General features: G+C 46.2%; 1 protein-coding gene across 1 annotated transcript in view; it reads right to left on the bottom strand.

The window, feature by feature from the left end:
• Positions 1 to 8710: 8710 nt before the first annotated feature.
• Positions 8711 to 20253, bottom strand: part of PHYH (phytanoyl-CoA 2-hydroxylase) — a 20718-nt gene continuing 9175 nt past the window's right edge. The window contains exons 5-9 of the mRNA XM_015420833.1: positions 18702 to 18783; positions 16261 to 16442; positions 13571 to 13720; positions 11607 to 11741; positions 8711 to 9157 (exon numbers count right to left, since the gene is read on the bottom strand). Of these exons, the coding sequence (XP_015276319.1) occupies positions 9104 to 9157; positions 11607 to 11741; positions 13571 to 13720; positions 16261 to 16442; positions 18702 to 18783 (603 nt within the window). The 3' untranslated portion in view covers positions 8711 to 9103. The remainder of the gene's footprint in view (positions 9158 to 11606; positions 11742 to 13570; positions 13721 to 16260; positions 16443 to 18701; positions 18784 to 20253) is intronic.

Here is a 20253-nt window from a genome sequence, read left to right as displayed (position 1 = left end):
GTCCATTGAAGAGGAACCACATATGTGGCATCTGTGTTGCCCTCACCAAGATCTGGAGCAAGTTAAGAGCACCAGATCAGAATGGGAAGCAGGGAGTTTCAGATGAGCCGTCTCCATCCTTATTTGCTTACAGAGGCCTACCTTGCAGGGTTGGAGCAGCTAGGTTTGAGTCCAGTGGCACTTTAGAGACCAACACGTTTTTAGGGGTATAAGCTTTCAAGAGTCCAGGCTCCCTTCCGCAGATACCCAGGGTTGTGTGCAAGAATATCAAGGGAGGAAGGAAGTACAACTACGTTACACTAAACGTCTGGCGATCCTACCCGAGGGTGGGACGCGCATTACAGCTTCTTTTCTGAGCTCTCATTGCTCCTACTTCTTTGCAGCACATTTTACGTATGAATATCGCCAGTTATACTTTAACTTCCTGTCCAAATCTTGCATTCAAATGAACTCTCACCAAAATTGGTCAAAGGCACGATATATTGGGGACATGGATTCAGGAAGGGCGGGCAGAGTCAATAGGGGAGTGTTCACAGGGTTCCCTTGATGCTTTCAGGCTACTTGGGTCGCTTACTCCTTCGTGCACTTTTAACTTCCATGCAATTTCTGAACCTTCATAAACATGCAGTTGCTCCGATACATGGAGATGGAGCGATCCTGTTTTCTCAGCCCTACAGCAGGGGCCCCCAACATGGCGGCAGTGGGTGCCCATTGTGCCCCACGTCAACTTTCTTGGTGCCCACTGAGTGCTCTTACAAAGAAGGCGGGGTAAGGTAAAACTCCTGCCCAGGAACACTTCTGATCGGCGCACTGGACACTTGATTAAAATGTTGTTTCAGGAGCAGGTGCCCCCAGCGTTTGATTTCCCAATGTTTTTTTTTAATCACGCCTCTTTCCCCCGGCACGTGGGATTCCTCTGTGTGTGTACAAAGATGTCCATGTGCTCCAAAAGGTTGGGGACCACCAGACACAACAGCTTAGATTGGGGCCTGACAATGCAAAGAAGCTCGTGTCAGTGGTCAAGGACAAGGGAAGCATCTTACATATCAGCCCACCAGTATTTGCCTCCACGATCTGGCTGCTGCGTTCTGTCATTGCCACAAGCTGCACTTTTCCAGCAAGCTTCAGGGGCAGCTCCATACAGTGTCATATGGCTGCCAGATGTCAAGGCGAAGAGGGGAATTGTCTTCACTGCCAGATGTTCGTGGGAGGTGTCTTAGAGCTCCTGTAAAAAGAAAGGCTTGGCTTTGTTGACCCTGGGGCTCTCTCGTTTGGTTGACATTGCAGAACCAGTGTGCCCAGCATCACTACCACAATCCTGCCAGGATTGGATCTCCAGTTATCTGCGTGTATCCCAGTCCTCCTTTGCCACCACAGTGTTAGAATAAACACATCTGGACAAATAAGACACAACAGCAGAGACGGGTATCGTTCATGTTCTTGTTTATTTGAAATATTTATAAGCTCGCTTTTCTCCTGAGCATCTCGGGACCCAAGGTGGGTATTGAAAGTATCATCCACTCTTCTCCTTGAATGCCATGCTGTCTTAAATCCAGTATAAGCAATCTGCTAATCTACACACTCTGAAATGCCCTGGTATATAGCTCGTCTGAGGAGGGAAAGCAGCATGGTACAGTCCACTCTCGTCAGATCTCGGAAGCTAAGCAGGCTCGGTACTTGGGTGACCACCAGTGTTCCCTCTAAGCTGAGTTAGTGTGAGCTAGCTCACAGTTTTTTTAGCCTCCAGCTCACACATTTTTGTCTTCGCTCAGGAAGGATGGCTCCAGAGCAAACTAGTTTATGCAGCAGCCGAATCGCTCGCTCACAACTTTAATGCCCAGTAGCTCACAAAGTAGACTTTTTGCTCACAAGACTCCACATCTTAGAGGGAACATTGGTGACCACCAAGGAAGAAACCCCCCCCCCCCCGCTTCTCACTAGCATTCAAAACCTCTTGTTGGGGTTGCCATAAGCCAGCTGTGACTAGATGGCACTTTAGTGAATTGGTCTGATCCACTTGAAAGTGGTCCTGGGAAGCATCTACTGCAGCCTGAACTCCATTCACTAATATCTCAACAACGATCAGCATAACAGAACAGGCTTTTCCTGATACGTGAATGGGACTTCTTTGCTCTCTACAACAAGAAGTTAATCTGGAAAGGTGGGAGATGCCTCTGACCACCTTCTGGGCTCCTTTGAAAGATGTGGGAGTCATTGCCAATCTTTTGATTATTATTATTTTTTTTGCAAAAACAGAACTATCTTCAGACTGGGAATCTACAGATTCACCTTTGGTTTTAAATATGAGGAGGGAAAGGACATTGCTGAGAGAGATGTCTTAGATGACCCGATGGATTAGTTAAGAAACCCAGACGCTGTAATTTTCGTTTTGCAAACATATCTCCAATTTCCCTAATTTATTTGTAATCCTTTGACATTTGACATAAGGCATGGTTACCACCTTTTAGCAGAAGATCCGTTGCCTAGCTATCTAAACTCCGTTCCACCAGTGTTCGTTCATTCCACAACAGCTGTTGTCTACAAAAGGATGCTCGCCCTGCTGACGTTGAGCTAGCGGTTTTGAGATCCTTCACTTATACCAGAGGAAAACAGAAGAAAGGCTTATCCCAACAAATATATTCTATCAGGCTGCAATCCTTTGCATACTCACCAGAGAACAAGTTAGTTTGAATATACACAGGGTCAACAGTGTCATGCTTTGATCTCTAGATGGCAGAATTGGGATACTAGTAAGCAGGAGTCATTTCGTAGAAAAAGAGGTGCAGGAGCGCATTAGCATAACTCATTAGCATTAAGTTCTTTGCATATGTCACACCCCCTGACATCACCGGAAGTGTGTCAGAAGGCAACACCTACCACTCAGGCTCCAGTAGACTGTTTTGGATTGCTAGCTATTGGGAGGGGGGCATGCAGATCTGTCCTCGCAGAGGAGGGAGAGCTTGTACCTGAATAATGCTTGGTCTTAAAGGTGCCACTGGACTATTTTGGGCAGGGGGGGCATCTGCAACTTACCTGGCTGCTTCTTGCTCTGAGGGCTGCTGGGAGCAGGGGGTGGGGCTAGTTGCATGTGCCCGCCCCCTGGGCTCTTTACTGCCGGAGCTCTGCTCCTGTGTGCTCCTGCAGGAAACAACCCCTGCTAGTAAGTATGTTCTCAGCTGATGCCTAACAAGCTTTTCTTTTCTAGAATCCTACAAATTCAGAAGGACAGAAAAAGGCTAGAGTCACCCACACAGCCCTGAGCTAAAATATATTCGCACAACGGCTGCCACTTCGCCATAATTCCCTATGGACCTAGCATGTCATTTTTTTCTGTTCCACTCAGCCATGACTTTGGGCAGTCATTTTAGGGTCCTAGGAGCTGTGAGGAACAGAGAAAAGTCTGAGGGAAAATTAACCCTTTCCCTTCTTCCACAGAATAACAGTACCGCACAAATTGAATTGCGCAGGGCCGGATGCTCAAAGAAGCGCAGCAACAACTTATTCCAACAAGGGGAATGTTGGAAGTTCCAGATGCGATGTCCCCTGCCTCAGACCTCCAGACTGAGTGGCAAGAGAGACTGGAGAGCTAGACAGGCACACTGACCTTTCTTCCTGTATCTACTCTTCTGCCACTGTCCTCTTCGAGATGCAGACTGTCATCTCAGGGACCAATTTCCCCTTCCTGCTTCTCTCTCACTCTGAATGAAGACTTGCCCTCTACCAGCATGGTCCTCTCTTGGCACCATGAGGCAGATGGGCCTCTCGCCATCCGCCTCCATCCTTTAGCTAGTAAGTTAGCAATCTATCAGTCTCTGCTCTTTCCTATCCAAAGTGTACTTCTCAGATAAAGGGAGGAGTATTTCTCTTCTAAACTTGCAACATGGCTCTGTGTAGCTTTGTAAGCTTAGTAAAGTTACTGGTAAAGTGACGTTCCTGCGTTTGTAGCTTTATTTACATACTCTGCTAACCAATGGTGACTGGACTAACCAAACCAGTTAACCTCAATAGAGGACACAAGAGTAGAATTTGGATGAGGTTATTTCCTAATTGGGGACTCAACTGTCTCAAGGCACAAAAATAATAAAAGCGGCGTCATTTCCTGCAGGAGCGCACAGGAGCGGAGCTCTGGCAATAAAGAGCCCAGGGAGGGGGCGGGCACATGCAACAAGACCCCCCCCCCCGCTCCCAGCAGCCCTCAGTCAGAGCAAGAAGCAGCCAGGTAAGTTGCAGAGCTCCCCCCGGCCCCCCGGTCCAAAACAGTCCAGTGGCATCTTTAAGACAAAGTTTTATTCAGGTACAAGCTCTCCCTCCTCTGCGAGGACAGATCTGCACGTCCCCCTCCCCCCCCATAGCTAGCAATCCAAAACAATCCAGTGGAGCCTGAGCGGTGGGTGTTGCCTTCTGACACACTTCCGGCAATGTCGGGGGTGTGGCATATGCAAACAAGTTATGCTAATGAGTTATGCTAATGCGCTCCTGCACCTCTTTTTCTACGAAATGACCCCTGAATAAAAGTATAAACAAAGCCAGTGTAGTATAGTGGTTAAGAGTTTCTGGGAGACCCAGGTTCAAATCCTCACTTGTGCCATGGAAGCTCGCTGGGTGACCCTAAGCCAGTCACACTCCCAGCCAAGCCTGCCTCACAGGGTTGTCGTGAGGATAAAACAGAGGAGAGGAGAATGATGTGAGCTGCTTTGTGTCCACACTGGGGAGAAAGGTGGGGCACCGATGAATTAAGTAGACTAGCTAAACATAGAATAGGGGATTTTAGGATGGGATATAGGTGCCATCCCCACAGGCCCATGTATGCCCCCCCCCTTCTGCTGATGCGGCAGCTTGCTGAGACCTGCAGGTGGACAGACCGCGTTGTTCCCAGGCAGCCTGTTCCCTCTAAGCTGTGGAGTCTTGTGAGCAAAAATTCTACTTTGTGAGCTACTGGCATTGAAGTTGTGAGCGAGCAATTTGGCTACTGCATCAATTAGTTTGCCCTGGAGCCATCCTTCCTGAGCTAAGAGGAAAATGTGTGAGCCGGAGGCTAAAAAACTGTGAGCTAGCTCACACTAACTCAGCTTAGAGGGAACACTGATAGACAACTACAGCAATAGCCTTCTCAGAGCCCCAGAGAAACAGGCTCTCTTACCCAGAGAGGCCAGGCTGCTACTCCAGATCAGATCTGCTCCAACTCTTCGCCTGACGGTGAAGAGAAGAAAGCAAGATACCACAGCAACACCGATTTGTTTTCGTTTTTACTTCCTGAACACCCCCACCTTTCTCCCCTATAGGGACCCCGAAGCGGTTCATACCATTCTCCTATCCTTCATTTTGTCCTCTAGGCTAGGTTAGGCTGTACAAAAGCAACTGGCTTCCACAGGCAGAGTGGGATTATTTATTTATTTAGTTTATTCCTTCAAACTTATACCCCGCCCTCCCGGCGAACGGGCTGTGATGGACAGGGGAAGATTTCACCCTCTTTTCTTACCCATTCATCTAGGATAAATTAGACTCAAAATGCTGAATTGGGGGGGGGGGGAACAAAACACCCAACTTCTTCTTCTTTGTGCTATCGAGCCACAGCTTACCTATGGCACCCTGTGTGGTTTTCAAGGCAGCATTCAGAGGTGGTTTGCCATTCCCTGCCTCCGCATCATGACTCTGGTATTCCTTGGAGGTCTCCTATCCAAATACTAACCAAGCCCAACCCTGCTTAGCTTCCCAGATCTGACAAGATAGGATTAGCCTGGGCTATCCAGCTCAGGGCAAACATCCAACTAACAAGTGAAAAAACAGAAGCGTGGGCTTTCTAAAAATTAAAGCAGGGGGCGTGGCTCAGGGGTAGAGCATCGGCTTGGCAAGCAGATCCCAGGTTCAGTTCTCTACATCTCCAGTTAAAAGGATCAGGCAATAGCGGATGTGAAAGATTTCTGCCTGACGCCCTGGACAGATGCTGCCAGTCTGAGTTGACAATACTGACATTGATGGACTAAGGATCCGATGCAGTATAAGGCAGTTTCATGGGTATATTCTCCATGGTTAGTATATTCTGCTGTTTTGGAAGGACTTGTGTGCAGTGTTCCCTCTAAGCTGAGTTAGTGTGAGCCAGCTCACAGATTTTTAGCCTCTGGCTCACAGATCTTTGTCTTAGGGCAGGAAGGATGGCTCCAGAGCAACCTCATTGATGCAGTAGCCAAATCACTCGCTCACAACCTTTATGCCAGTCTCTCACAAAGTAGAATTTTTGCTCACAGGACCCCACAGCTTAGAGGGAACATTGCCTGTGTGTCATTATTGCATTTTATATTCCCAGCCAATACTATGAGGCATACGAGGCAAATTTATTATCAAAGCACACACCAAGTACGAAGACTTCAATGAAGCTGTGAGAGAGCACTCAAAAAGTAGATGGCATAGTGGCTCACATGAAGACATCCCTGAATTAAACATTTAGCAAAGGGAAGGGGGGGGCACCACAGAGTTTTTCCCCCTAGCTATCATGCCCTTAACTCTTTCACTGCCACACTTGACTTTAGTCGATTTTTTTTTGGGTGGGGTAATTGTTTTTATCTGCTGTGTTTGACTTTAATCTGTCTCTTTGGCATGGTGAGTCACTAAAGTTTAAAAGTTTGGTTGACAGATATCACATTTATTTCCATTTCATGGCGTGAGAGTTTCGCTTCCATCTAGTGTAAACATAGCTGGCTGGGTCTGGCTTGCATTTAACTCATCAGCTGATTTGTGTAACTGACCTGTAAGCACTTTATTTTATTATTTAGAAAAATAATTTTTCCCCACATAAACAAGGTAAATTTCAGTGAACAAGATGTAAAACTGTGTACCTGAGGAAAGAAGTGATTGATTTGTGAAAGATCAAAGATTACTGCAAGTGTAAAGAGCAGTACAAAATGTTTATAAAGGTTCAGATAAAAGATGACCGTATGTCATGACATTTGACCTGAGATTACAAATGTCTTCCCAAGTCTATTTTCTTAGTTGATGGGCAATCTGGAGCAAAAAAAGAAGTCTTTATAGAAGGCAGCTGCCCAGTGGACTTTTTCAAGAGGTGGCTTTAAAAAATTGGAAATTTTGCATCATTTGAAAACGGGAGGATAGCATCCACCTCCGGTTTATCAGAACATTATGGTTGTTGTTGTTCAGTCGCAGAGTCGAGTCCGACTCTTCGCGACCCCATGGACCAGATCACGCCAGGCCCTCCGGTCTTCCGCCGTCCTCTGAAGTTTGCTCAACTTCATGTCCGTTGCATCGATGACACTGTCTAACCATCTCCTCCTTTGCCGTCCCCGTCTTCTTTGACCTTCAATCTTTCCCAGCATCAGGGTCTTCTCCAGTGAGTGCTCCCTTCTCATTTGGTGGCCAAAGTATTTGAACATTATGGGCAGGCCAACAAATTGTCTGCAGTGGGGTTGGTAGATTGTAGAGTTCGGAGTATTTCGGCAAGAACCTGACGACTGGGGCAGAGGTCGCGTTCCCTTGTTGGGCCTTCTGAATAAGTTATTACAGGAATCTTCTTCTTTGATCCTTGGCTGAGTGGTGTTTCAGCAACCCAGGTCCACAAACACAGACACACACACATAAGTGTATTGTACTTTTTTTTGGTAAGGGATGGAATTTTTTTAATCAGCAGAAGAGACACATGATGAGTGGTATAAAACTCCTGATTCCCCTGTTATATCTTCAGATGTTATATTTTCAGTATTATCACAGTAGGTTATCTCAAAATATAGTATTGTGTCCTCACTGCTTAGAACGGAATCCTTCTAACTTTGCGTTTCAGAGACCTTAAGCGAGTGATCCTACGTTAGTGACTTCTATTGGTGGGTTTGATACGTTTCTGGATGCTCTCCTCACATATGGAGCCAAGCTGGGCTGAGGTCCTTGGGAAAGAACGGACCTGTGCTGAACACACACATAAAGCAGGGTTCCACTACAACATGGCTAGGAGAACAGATTCAGGTGCGGAGCCATGTTGGTCTGAAGCGGCAGAACAAAGTATTGAGTCCAGTGGCCCCTTTAAGTCCAACAAAGTTTTATTCAAGGTATAAGCTCTTGTGTGTAAGCAAGCACACTTCTTCAGATACTTCTTCTGTGGTATAGAGAGGCACTTGACATATCCAAGTGCTATACCAGTTTTCCCTGCTAAAAGTAGGCTGGGTGGTTTCCCTTGCAAGAGCACAGGGAGCTCTGTGCTTATGTTGCCCAGACATACAAAACAAATACTTCCACACTACAGGTTCTAACACACTCGTACTCTTACTCTCTTCCCTTACTATAATGTGTTTGTTATTTGCCCCTCTAAAAGATGCAGGAGGAGCTAAATGTGCCCAGTAGGGCAGAAGTTTTGTTTTTATATTTCAACGAAAGATCAGTAGATAGTCTCCGTATCAGAAATTAAACTATGCAAAACTTTCCCGAAGGAAGTTAAACAGCAACTGCAAGGCTAACAAGGATCACTCTGCCTGTGCAAAAACAAGGAACGGCCAGTTTGGTGTAGTGGGTGCGCGGACTCTAATCTCGGAGAACTGGGTTTGATTCCCCACTCCTCCACTTGCACCTGCTGGATGACCTTGGGCAAGCCGTAGTTCTAATAAGAGCTGTTCTTGAAAAAGAGCCGTTTCTATCAGAGCTCTCTCAGCCCCACCTACCTCACAGGGTGTCTGTTGTGGGGAGGGGAAAGGAAAGGAGTTTGTAAGCCGCTCTGAGACTCCCTTGGGTAGTGAAGGGCGGGGTATAAATCCAATCTCTTCTTCTTCTTCTTCTAAATCTGATCTTTTTCTACTTAAGCTTAAAACCAGCAGACAAATGAGATTGGCAGTTAAAATAAATCTCACAAAATTAACTCTAGATAAAGATCTGAGCTCGTTTTAATACTCTTAATTTTTAAAAAGTTTGCTTACATGGAGACCCTGTGTTTTAAAAGGCTGAACCTTACTTAAGTACACGAAGTGAAGTTAAAATGAAGGTTGCTTACTTGCCCCCCAAGGTGGTATGTAGCCTTTTTCCCCTCAAGTGTAAATATACTATGAAAGACTATTAGTTACATTGCATTTGAAAAATCAGCAACGTGGAAGTTCTAAATTGATTAAATCCTTTAAAGATTTCCTCTGTCTCCTTTCACAAGACGGCTTCGGAAATACCAAACATCCTAAAAGCAAGAAATTGGAAAGAAATTAGATTTTGTTCTGTCCACAGGATCATCTCCACTCCATACACAAGCACTAGTCACAACAAAAGAAGGAACTCCCTGCATAATAGCTGATTAAACATTCTTCGCATACTATCTCATTATTTAAATTATAATATTGTATTATAGGCAAGGGCTGCTCGTATGCTACAGTTCCGTGGGAGTAAAGAAGCTGCTGAAGGAACAGGGCACAGTATTCTGCTTCCCAGGGCTCATTTCCTGCAGGAGCGCACGGGAGCAGAGCTCCGGCAGTAAAGAGCCCAGGGGGCGGGCACATGCAACAAGCCCCACCCCCTGCTCCCAGCAGCCCTCAGTCAGAGCAAGAAGCAGCCAGGTAAACTGCAGAGACCCTCCTGGTCCAAAACAGTCCAGTGGCACCTTTAAGACCAAGTTTTATTCAGGTGCAAGCTCTCCCTCCTCTGTGAGGACAAATCTGCACGTTCCCCCCACCCCCAATAGCTAGCAATCCAAAACAGTCCAGTGGAGCCAGAGCGGTGGGTGTTGCCTTCTGACATACTTCCGGTGATGCCGGGGGGTGTGGCATATGCAAATAAGTTATACTAATGAGTTATGCTAATGAGCTCCTGCACCTCTTTTTCTACGAAATGACCCCTGCTGCTTCCTGAGAATATCAATTCTCTCTTCTGTCTCTCTTTTCCCATCTCTTTAACAGCAACTTTCTAGCCCTTATGGCTGAAGAGAGATCCCCAAATGTGTATGGGCAATGCAGAGAGAGGTCACTGACTGAAATCTGGGTGCTCCTTGCCTTTCTTTGGAACTGGCAAGACTAGAACCAGTTGCACAGAAGTCACACAAAATGAGGGAAACTATGCAAACACTGTTTTAATTTTTGCAATTTATCTTGACCACAGTCTGACTTTTCATGGTACAGAATTCAGCTTGCTTGCTTGCAAACTGTTAAGGATTTTTTAACTAGAGATCCAATGGAAGACCTCTAGCAATTTCAAGAGAAAGAATACTGTGAAGAAATGAAATTTTTCTTTGGAGGTTTGAAATGAGCAAAACCTTCACTCTGAGTTTTAAAAGTCCCCCCCCCCCCTGGGCAGAGAACAGGCAGGATGGGGAAAAATCAGTTCATTTGCTTTCCAGACTTACCTCACCCCACCTTCATACAAATGCTAATAGGTCTAGACAATGGAACAGTCTAGCCCTCCCACCTCCTTCAAGCAGGGAACAGAGATTTGGAGGTGTTAAATACTAGAAAGACTTCAGGGAGAAAAATCCTGGAACCTTCCGGAAAAGCTTCTCTGGCCTGGCCTGGTCAGTGGGTGGGGAAAAGAGAGTTGATAAAACTCAGGGGAGCAAAGAGGAAGCACTCTTTTGTTCTGAGTCCATCAGAGCAGACAGAACTCTTAACTGAGGTCTGGGAAAGGTGGCCATTAGCCATGTGTTGGCCTGAAGAGCTGAAGGTAACTTCAAGGTAATAGTGACTCTGTAGAGATCTGTAACTTTTGCCTGTCCTGTATTTTAACATCTGTTAGGGCATGTATAGAGAGAGGGACAGAAGAATTGCATTTTACCCATTTCTTTTGACTCCCTTGCTCAATTTGGGGCTGTGTTAAAAGTATGCTTGTGAACATTTTCTTTTTAATAAATACTTTATAACTTTTGATGCTGGTAGTGGATCTCTGTACTGCAAAGACCTCCACCGTCTTGGACATGCTGTTTTAAAAGGAGCGCCAAGGGGAAGGCAGTCAGTTGGCAAGCAGCTATTCCTCCGGGGGTGCACAAGGCAGTAAACAGTCCCTGTGGTGAGCAGGCGTGGACAGCGGGAGACACAGGGGCGAAGCCTCAGAACTTGGAAGAGAAGCTGGGAGTCCTGACCCTCCCAGTGGGCAATTCAGGTGGTGGTGGTGGTAGGCTACTGGAGAGAGAGAAAAGCCTCTCCAGGTGTTTGGAAAGCCTTGGAGGGCAAGGTGCAACAGGGCCTGCAGGCCAGAGCAGGACTGTTCTGCCACAAACACTAGTAATGTTTCAATTAATTTTGGATTACATGAAAAATCATCAACTTCAATTCCTAGCATCCGGTAGGCATGAACTTAATGGCAGGAACCACACCTAACTTCTCCCAAGGCAGGCTCTGGTACTAATCCACTAACTGTTCTGAACATTACTTTGCTGCCAACAAATGGAAGAACAATGCATGCCCAGTGCTGGCTCTGAAATGATGAGAGGAATAATTCTGCACAAATACACAGTAGCAGTTTTCCATATAAGCAAAACTTCATCATCATCAGTAACTTCAGCAGCATCAAGGGACATGATTGGAGAGGTCATTTCTACTGAACTAATTGCGTGGAAAGTTCCAGTTACAGGTGCTTAAAACAGAGTTATGAGTGAAACAATACTGGTGGGAGACATTTTTTTTAAAATTAAAAAGGCGCTTTACCTTCATGGAGATTGATGAATTCAATCCATACTTTGTTCTTGCAATTTCTATCATTTCTTCTTCAAGTTTCTCTTGCGTAGTACCTTTCACATCAATATAGTTGCAATCACCACTGGCGTAATGACAAGAGATTGCCTGCATAAATTTTTTAAAAGGCGATGCAATAAAGTTAAAATGACTATGAAGGAACACTTCTGGCACTAAATAATTGGATGTTAAGAGGATGTGAAAGACCTCTGCCTGAGACCACGGAGAGCTGCTGCCAGTCTGAGTGGACAACACTGACCCTGATGGGCCAAAGGACACAGAAAAAGGCAGCTTCATGTGCTCACGACTGTGCTATGCCAAAACCGGGCTTGTCCGAAGAGGGAAAGCTGCACATCTTCAAATGCATGTGCAGCACACAATGCAACTTGGGGGGGGGGGTGCATTGAGCCTCAGAAGTGCAGGCTGAGTGCACAAAAATATGATCATCAGTCAGGGCTCTTTTTGTAGAAAAAGCCCAGCAGGAACTCATTAGCATAATAGGCCACACCCAACAGCAGAAATTTATTAGCATATTAGGCCACAGCCCTGACAGCACAGCTCATTAGCATGCTAGGCCACACCCCCATGTTACCAGAAGTGTGGTTATCCAGCCACACCCACCTTTTGCTTCTTATTCTGTTTACCTTGTTTGTTGTCAAAACCCAGGGCCTTTTTTTGTAGCAGGAACTCCTTTGCATGTTAGGCCACACACCCCTAATGTAGCCAATCCTAATGAGTTCCTGCTGTTGGGTGTGGCCTGTTATGCTAAGGAGTTCCTGCTGGGCGTGGCCAACTTGGGAGCCAGCCAGAACTCCGTTCCTGCATGTTCCTGCCCCAAAATAGCCCTGCCATGCTTCAGTCTAAGTACAGAGTCACTCACAAACTCTAGACCAGGGGTGTCGAACTCATTTGTTATGAGGGCCGGATCTGACATAAATGAGACCTTGTTGGGGTGGGCCATGTGTATCATAAAATGTAATGCCAGGTAGCGGCAATATAAACTTTATAAAGGACACAAACACAAAGATTTTTTTTAAAAAAACCCTTAAAATTCTTTTGTATGTGTTGAAATTCTTATCTGTGGTGCTATCAATTACCATGTCAGATTACACAGGGAAGCCACTGAAATTCACAAACATAAACACAATTTCAACAGGATTTATTTATTTCAAAAATATTTATTTCAAAAATAAATAGGACATGGTTTCCTGTCCTGAAAAACACAAAAGGCTCTACCATCTGACAATAGCACTACAGATAAGATTAGAATTTCAACAGCCAATCCACATACAAAAGAACCTCCTCAGGAAGCAGGAAACCTCCTCAGGAAAGCTCCTCCATTAGCATGTCCACAGCCTGGGGAACTCCCACAAGACAATGACTCTGGAGTAGATATAAATTAACTGCCTACCATTTTCTTCTCACCTTGACACAGAGAGTACTCCGTCTTTCTGTGTTATACCTCTGAGGATGCCAGTCACAGCTACTGGCGAAACGTCAGGTTCTACAATGCCAAGACCAAGGACACATAACCCGGAAAATCTACAGCAACTAATGATCTCTGAACATGCTTAATGCAAAAAGCAGGCCTGACTGCCGTGCATCTGCCGCTCTAGCTTCCACAGCAGAGGAAAACAGGCTGCACGCCCAGCCAGAAGTGGCAGACTTTGCATTTTATTATTTCACTCGTTCTCATATACTACTGTTGATCGACAGGTTATTGGCCTACAAAAGTACAAAACAGTTGAATAACCCCTCTTAGCTCTTACGTTGACACATTTAAAAGGGGGAAAAAACCCTACTGAGAATTAAGTCACTTTCAAAAACTTACTAAACAAGATAATTAGTTCGCAACATCAAGTGTCAATTAAAACATGGGAGGGACTTGCGTTACGAAACTGGCTTTTCAAAGCATGAACCCTGACCAGGCCTCTTACCTTTCGAAACCCTTCTGTCCTGTTCATTCCAGAGCCATGGATCAGTAAGGGATGGAAGAACACCGTGTCTCCTTTTTCCATAACAAGGTGGACCCGAGGGGCATTTTTATCATAATCACGCACGCCGTGGTACATTTTGTTCACTCCACCCTGGAAATCAGTTCATAAATCACTTTCTTGTTCTGACAGGTCAGCCTTCAAGCACACAAAACTCTTTATCACTAAACAACCTGGTGAGTATATGGTGACCCCCCCCCCCCATAGGGTTTTAAAGGCAAGAGAGGAAGAGAGGCACTTGCCGTTGCCTGCCTCTGCGTAGCAACCCTGGACTTCCTTGGTGATCTCCCGTCAAGTACTAGCCAGGGCCAGCCCTAACCCGGCTTCGCTTTTGGGAGCTGATAAGATCGGGTTAGCCTGGGGCACCTTAAAGGTCAAGGTAAAGGTTCCCTTGCTCGAAAGCCAGTCGAGTCCGACTCTAGGGTTGAGGTGCTCATCTCCGTTTCCAAGCCGAAGAGCCAGCGCTGTCCGAAGACGTTTCCGTGGTCATGTGGCCGGCATGACTAAACACCAAGGCGCACAGAACGCTGTTACCTTCCTACCGAAGTGGTACCTATTTATCTACTTGCAGTTTCTTGCTTTCGAACTGCTCGGTTGGCAGGAGCTGGAACTTGAGACGGGAGCTCACTCCGTCATGCGGCAACCCGGGTCTCGAACTGCTGAACTACCGACCTTCCACAGCCTGCAGTTCAGCATCTTAACCACTTGAGCCACCGCAGCTCCTTGGGGCAGCTTAGATCAGACTTAAAGAACGTAAGAACGGCTGAGCTCCGTCAAACCTAAGTCCCACCCAGCTCAGCGTCAAGTTTTCAAGCAGCCAGCCAAACATTGCTCCAGACATTCACAGAAGCAGCATGGTGGCCATCCCACATTAACCCCTGGTAATCTGCACTGAGACACGCACTGCTACTGAACAGGGAGGTTCCATTTCGCTAGCATACCCTTGGAGAGGTCCACCCAACTCAGCCTTGTCCGATCATCTTCCAAAGTCTTATGAGCCAACAGCCATCACCCCATCTCGGGGGACTGGATTCCTGAAGTTATCACAGCCACCGCCCCACCCCACCCCAAGCAGTCCAATTCATTTTTCCCCCTACCTCTGCCTCTATTATAATGTCTGGGATGGAACTCACAAGTGTCGTTATAGCCATAAGTCCCAAACTATTTATTTAATACGTTTTGTACTATCTCAACCTTTCTTCCCGATAGGGCCCCAAACTGGTTTATATTGTTCTCCCCTCCTCCATTTTACCCTCACAACAGCTCTGCAAGTGAGATTGGGCAGAGAGAGGGTGACTGGCCCAAGGTCACCCAGCGAGCTTCCAGGGCGCAAATGGAGATTGAGACCCCGGTCTCCCAGATATTAGTCCGACACTCAACCATTTTTTAAAAAAGCAAACCAACAAACACTGCAGCTGAAGACTCCGAAGAAGGTGGAGGAGGAGGAGATTGGATTTATACCCCGCCCTTCACTCGGAGTCTCAAAGCGGCTTACAAACTCCTTTCCCTTCCCCTCCCCCCACAACAGACACCCTGTGAGGTAGGTGGGGCTGAGAGAGCTCTTTCGAGAACTGCCCTTTCAAGGACAGCTCTTGTCAGAACTATGGCTTGCCCAAGGTCATCCAGCAGCTGCAAGTGGAGGGGGGGGTGGGGGATCAAACGCGGTTCTCCCAGATTAGAGTCCGTGCACTTAACCACTACACCAAACTGGAACAAGCCATTGGAGTAAAGGCAGGATCATTAAGATTGGTTTATGCTTATAATATAGCCTGGCTTGCTGAGTTTAGCAAGGTCAGCTATGGTTAGTATTCGGACAGAAGACCACCAAGAAAGACTGGGGTCACTATGTGGAGGAAGGCCATGGCAAACCACCTCTCCTCCTGTCTTGCCTGTAACATCCCAGGATCGGGGTCTCCATAAGTGAACTGCACATTCTTCTTCTTCATATTTTCACACTATCTAGGTTTGTTGCATGAACGCTGCTTCAAATTATACAGGATACAAAGGGGAATTTTTCTTTAAGAAGAGAGAGGAGAGAGGAGATTGGATTCAGTATCCCCTCTAAGCTGAGTTAGTGTGAGCTTGTTTTTTAGCCTCCGGTTCACACATTTTTGTCTTGGCTCAGGAAGGATGGGGCTCCAGTGCAAACTACTTTATGCAGCAGTCAAATAGCTCGTTCACAACTTTAATGCCAGCAGCTCACAAAGTAGAATTTTTGCTCACAGGACTCAACAGCTTAGAGGGAGCATTGATTGGCTTCACTCCCCACCCTTCACTCGGAATCTCAGAGCGGCTTACAATCTCCTTTCCCTTCCCCTCCCCACAACAGACACCCTCAGGCAAGTGGGACTGAGAGAGCTCTGAGAGAACTGCTCTTGAGAGAACAGCCGAGAGAACTTGTAGCTGACCCAAGGTCACACCAGCAGCTGCATGTGGAGGCGTGGGGAATCAAACCCGGTTCTCCCAGATTAGAGTCTGTGCTCCTACCCACTACAACTATCCACAGAAAACAATGAGGGAACACCAAGAGATTCTTGTGTCTCACCAGCAAAAAACAAACACCTGCCTCCCAGTCAGTTGATAACGCCTTCCTGTTTCTTTCACTTTCCCTCTCTCCCTCACATATAAATTACCTCCCAGTCCGGGTAATCATGCTGTTTCAGAGACCCTTTATGAGTTCCCGGCATCACCACTAGGCATCCATTGCTGCGGTCAACTCTTTCCATGGCAGTCCAGGCACAGACAATGCGCTCTGCAGGCCGGAAGGGGAAGTAATGCAAATCCTGATGCATTGGGTGGCGAGAGGTCTTCTTCCCTACAAAACCAACTCATGTTAGCTTGCGGGCAGAATGATACATAACAATAAATAAAGACATTAAGCTATCACACACTCATCTGCTGTACTAATCGGTAGCTGGGAATTTTCTGTCTGCTTTGGAATACATGCTGACTTCTTACTATTCGTCTTATTTAGTCATTTATTTATTTATATTTACATATTCGGCAGGCTCAGGGCAGCTAACTATATAAACATACATTAAAATTCCATTAAAACTGTCAATCAATATAAAATCATACAACTTATATTAAAAGATGGCGAACCTTCCAATCTCAACTGTCAACTGAACACTGTCTTAGTGTAAAAACTCCACCCCCTACAGATGGATAACTCCAGAAGGACTTATCTTCAACTACAAAGAAAAGAAGCAAAAGATTGACTCTGTTACAAAAGCAAAGGCATTTTTGGAACAGCACCAAACAGCAGCGAAGGATGGAAGGGCTGAGGACAACAGCGTAACAGAAGAAAACACTGAACACAGATCGGGAAACAGTGAAAGTTCTTCAGGCAGTTCTCTAGAAGATTCAGACTCCAATAAGGGAACAGCAGCTCCCATATTATTGAAAGTCAGATTAACCTGTTTTTATTACTGGAGCACAGGCACCATCCTCGTCTTCAAAGCCCTCTGTGCAGACACACAAAAAGGGAGGATCGTGGGTACTAGAAGCACTTGGGAAATTAGGCTGGTGAAATTATGTTCCAAGGGACAGAATCAGGGCTCTTTTTGTAGAAAAAGCCCAGCAGGAACTCATTAGCATAATAGGCCACACACAACAGCAAAACTCATTAGCATATTAGGCCACACCCTGACAGCACCGCTCATTAGCACATTAGGCCACACCCCTATGTTACCAGAAGTGTGGTCATCCAGCCACACCCACCTTTCCCTTCTTATTCTGTTTACCTTGTTTGTTGTCAAAACCCAGGGCTTTTTTTGTAGCAGGAACTCCTTTGCATGTTAGGCCACACACCCCTAATGTAGCCAATCCTAATGCGTTTCTGCTGTTGGGTATGGCCTATTATGCTAATGAGCTCCTGGTGGGCGTGGCCAACTCAGGAGCCAGCCGGAACTCCGTTCCTGTGTGTTCCTGCCCCAAAATAGCCCTGGGCAGAATTATATTTTGCCAGCAGTATAGCTCCAGATCGCAATGAGTGCATGGGTGAGCCTAATGCCAGGGACTGCAGCCTCCCCCCACACACACCCCTCCCTCCAGCTCTGCGATGGCTGCCCTCAGTGGGGCTAGAGTGGCAGCAGTCTGGAGGACTAGGAAGGAGCTGCTGCCCATTCCCTGGGAGCCATCTGGACAACCACTCCGTCCTCTTCCAGCCTGGGCAGTCAGCTTCTAAGGGGACCCGGCAGAGGTGACAAGAGATCCCCCCTTCTGGGGAGCAGAGAGGGCAGGCTGTCACACTGGGTTATTTGTAGGGTCCACAGATTGTAGGTTAATTTGAACGAGAGAACGGTGGAGTCTGTTTTTTAGGCTGGCGGTCAGATGAAAGCTGGTAAACTGAGAATGGACTGGTGGATGGGGAAAAGCAGGGACCGGACAATGGAGGTTTTAGCTGTGCAGATTCACTGTTTTATTATATCAAAGTTGTGGAGAGGAGAATGATGGGCTATATCCTCGATTTTGGTCTTCTGTTCGGAGACAGCGTTAAATGGTGCAGAGGACAGAATGATCTCTACAGCTCCCATATCGTCCACCAATAATCCTGGCAAGGGGCCCTCTGGTGTCATTACCCGTAATTTCCCCCTTCTGGGACTGGTTCCTCCTCCCAGGTCTCCTTCTGTCCTGCAAATGACCCCGTTCACCTCGGCTCCCCACCCCTTCAAGAAATCTCCATTCTCACCCCCAAGTTTGAAAGGGGATACATCTCCCTTGCCCCTCCGTATTGCCATTTGGGCACTGTCGCGCGTACATGAAACATGCTGCACGTGTACCACTGACTGCCTCCAAGTGATGATGGAACTAACACTCCTGGTGCCACCACTACATGGCTGAGAGAAATAAGAACCGCAAAGCAAGACAGAGAGTGCAAACATGGATCATGGCTGCATTTAACCAAGCTCAGAGTAAGCTTGGCCGGCGCTAGACCCCTTCATTCAGACTTGCATCACAGTGACTCAGCAAGTACGCTTTTCAAGAAGGTAAAAATCGAACAGTATTTTAGCATTACAGTGTCTTCCTGTTCGAACAGACTATTTCATTTCTTATCTGGTTAAACATTCCTTACCAGAATCTGGAGGTTTATTTATCAACATGGTGTGCATAGCCAAGATGTTTGGTCCAGTAAAGCATTCAACGTATTTTAATACCTACGGTAAACAAAATGTGTTTTCTTATTTCAAAAACTTCTAGATAATGAACGTTCTCGAGGCGCTTGGCTCTGCCTTCTGCCGAAGACATTTCAACCGATTTCCCGCAGCCGCTGCTCTGCGCTCGCTCCTCTCTTTGCCCCGATGCTACGTGTCAATTTCCCACAATGTGCTGCGTGGCGGCATTTTGCCCCGCAGCTTCGCCCAATTTTCCCTGCGTCTACTAAATCTTCAAAAAACAGGATTGAGTATACGTGGGGAAAATTGGGCGACGCTGCAGGGCAAAATGCCGCCACGCAGCACATTGTGGGAAATTGACACGTAGCATCGAGGCAAAGAGAGGAGCGAGCGCAGAGCAGCGGCTGTGGGAAATTGGTCTTTGTGATTGAACCCTCCACCCTGTGTTGGAATTTCAAATTTGCCCACAGACTCAAAAATGTTGGGGAACCTTGCTGTAGAGAATCAGATACATATTTTAACCTCCTAAAGGAACTAAAACAATCACATGATGTGGACAAAGTTTGAGTCTATCGGCACCTTTAGGATCAACAAAGTTTAATTCTGGGTATAAAGCTTTCATGTGTATGCACACTTCTTCAGACGAAAGCTTAAATTAAAATTAAACTTTGTTGATCTTAAAGGTGCCAATAGACTCAAACTTTGTTCTATTGCTTAAGATCGATATGGCTAGGCACCTGAATGTATGATGTGGACAGTAAGTGATTTTTTTTAAAAAAACAAGAACAGCAAGGCCCAACAAGATGTTATATGATCAGTTAGGTTAGGAATATTCCTAATTAGTAGCCATTATCGCAGCTTAAATAGTAAGGGTCTTTAAAATGAGATTTGTCACAGCAATCACTAGTTTGAAGTAGTCAGTTGGGAAGTATGTCCTCTTTTTCGCTTTGCAAAATACGGTAACCCTAGTTTATAGCATTCTCCTTTCCTCCATTTTGTCCTCACAACAACCCTGTGAGGTAGCTAGTCCAAGAGAGTGTGACTGGCGCAAGTCCAGCCACCAAGTTTCCATGGCAGAGTGGGGCTCGAACCTGGGTTTCCCAGAGCCTTGATGGACACTAACCACTACATTACACTGGCTCTGAAAAGACAGCTACACAATGGGCGCCCCCAACCTTTTTCAGCACATGGGCACCTTTGGAACTCTGGCCCTGGAGGGTGGGCGCAACTCCGAAAAGCATAAGAGGCAGAGTCAACCATAAAATCTCACTGAGTGAGGTCAGGCATAACTCTAATAGTAACTTTTCAACATTTCAGGCAGAAGCTCTGTTTAACAGGATGCCTTTTGAAATGAACCTCTCTTTCTTGCATACACACAGTTAAGTTTCAGTAATATGGTGAAAATCCTTTGTGTTGTGGAGAAGAAGAAGAAGAAGAAGAAGAAGAAGAAGAAGAAGAAGAAGAAGAAGAAGAAGAAGAAGAAGAAGAAGAAGAAGAAGAAGAAGAAGAAGA

This window comes from Gekko japonicus, unplaced genomic scaffold (assembly GCF_001447785.1).
Source record: "Gekko japonicus isolate JY-2015 unplaced genomic scaffold, Gekko_japonicus_V1.1 scaffold2110, whole genome shotgun sequence".
Classification (NCBI taxonomy): Eukaryota; Metazoa; Chordata; class Lepidosauria; order Squamata; family Gekkonidae; genus Gekko; species Gekko japonicus.
Note: the sequence above shows the minus strand (reverse complement) of the source record. Positions and strands in the feature narration are given on the sequence as shown.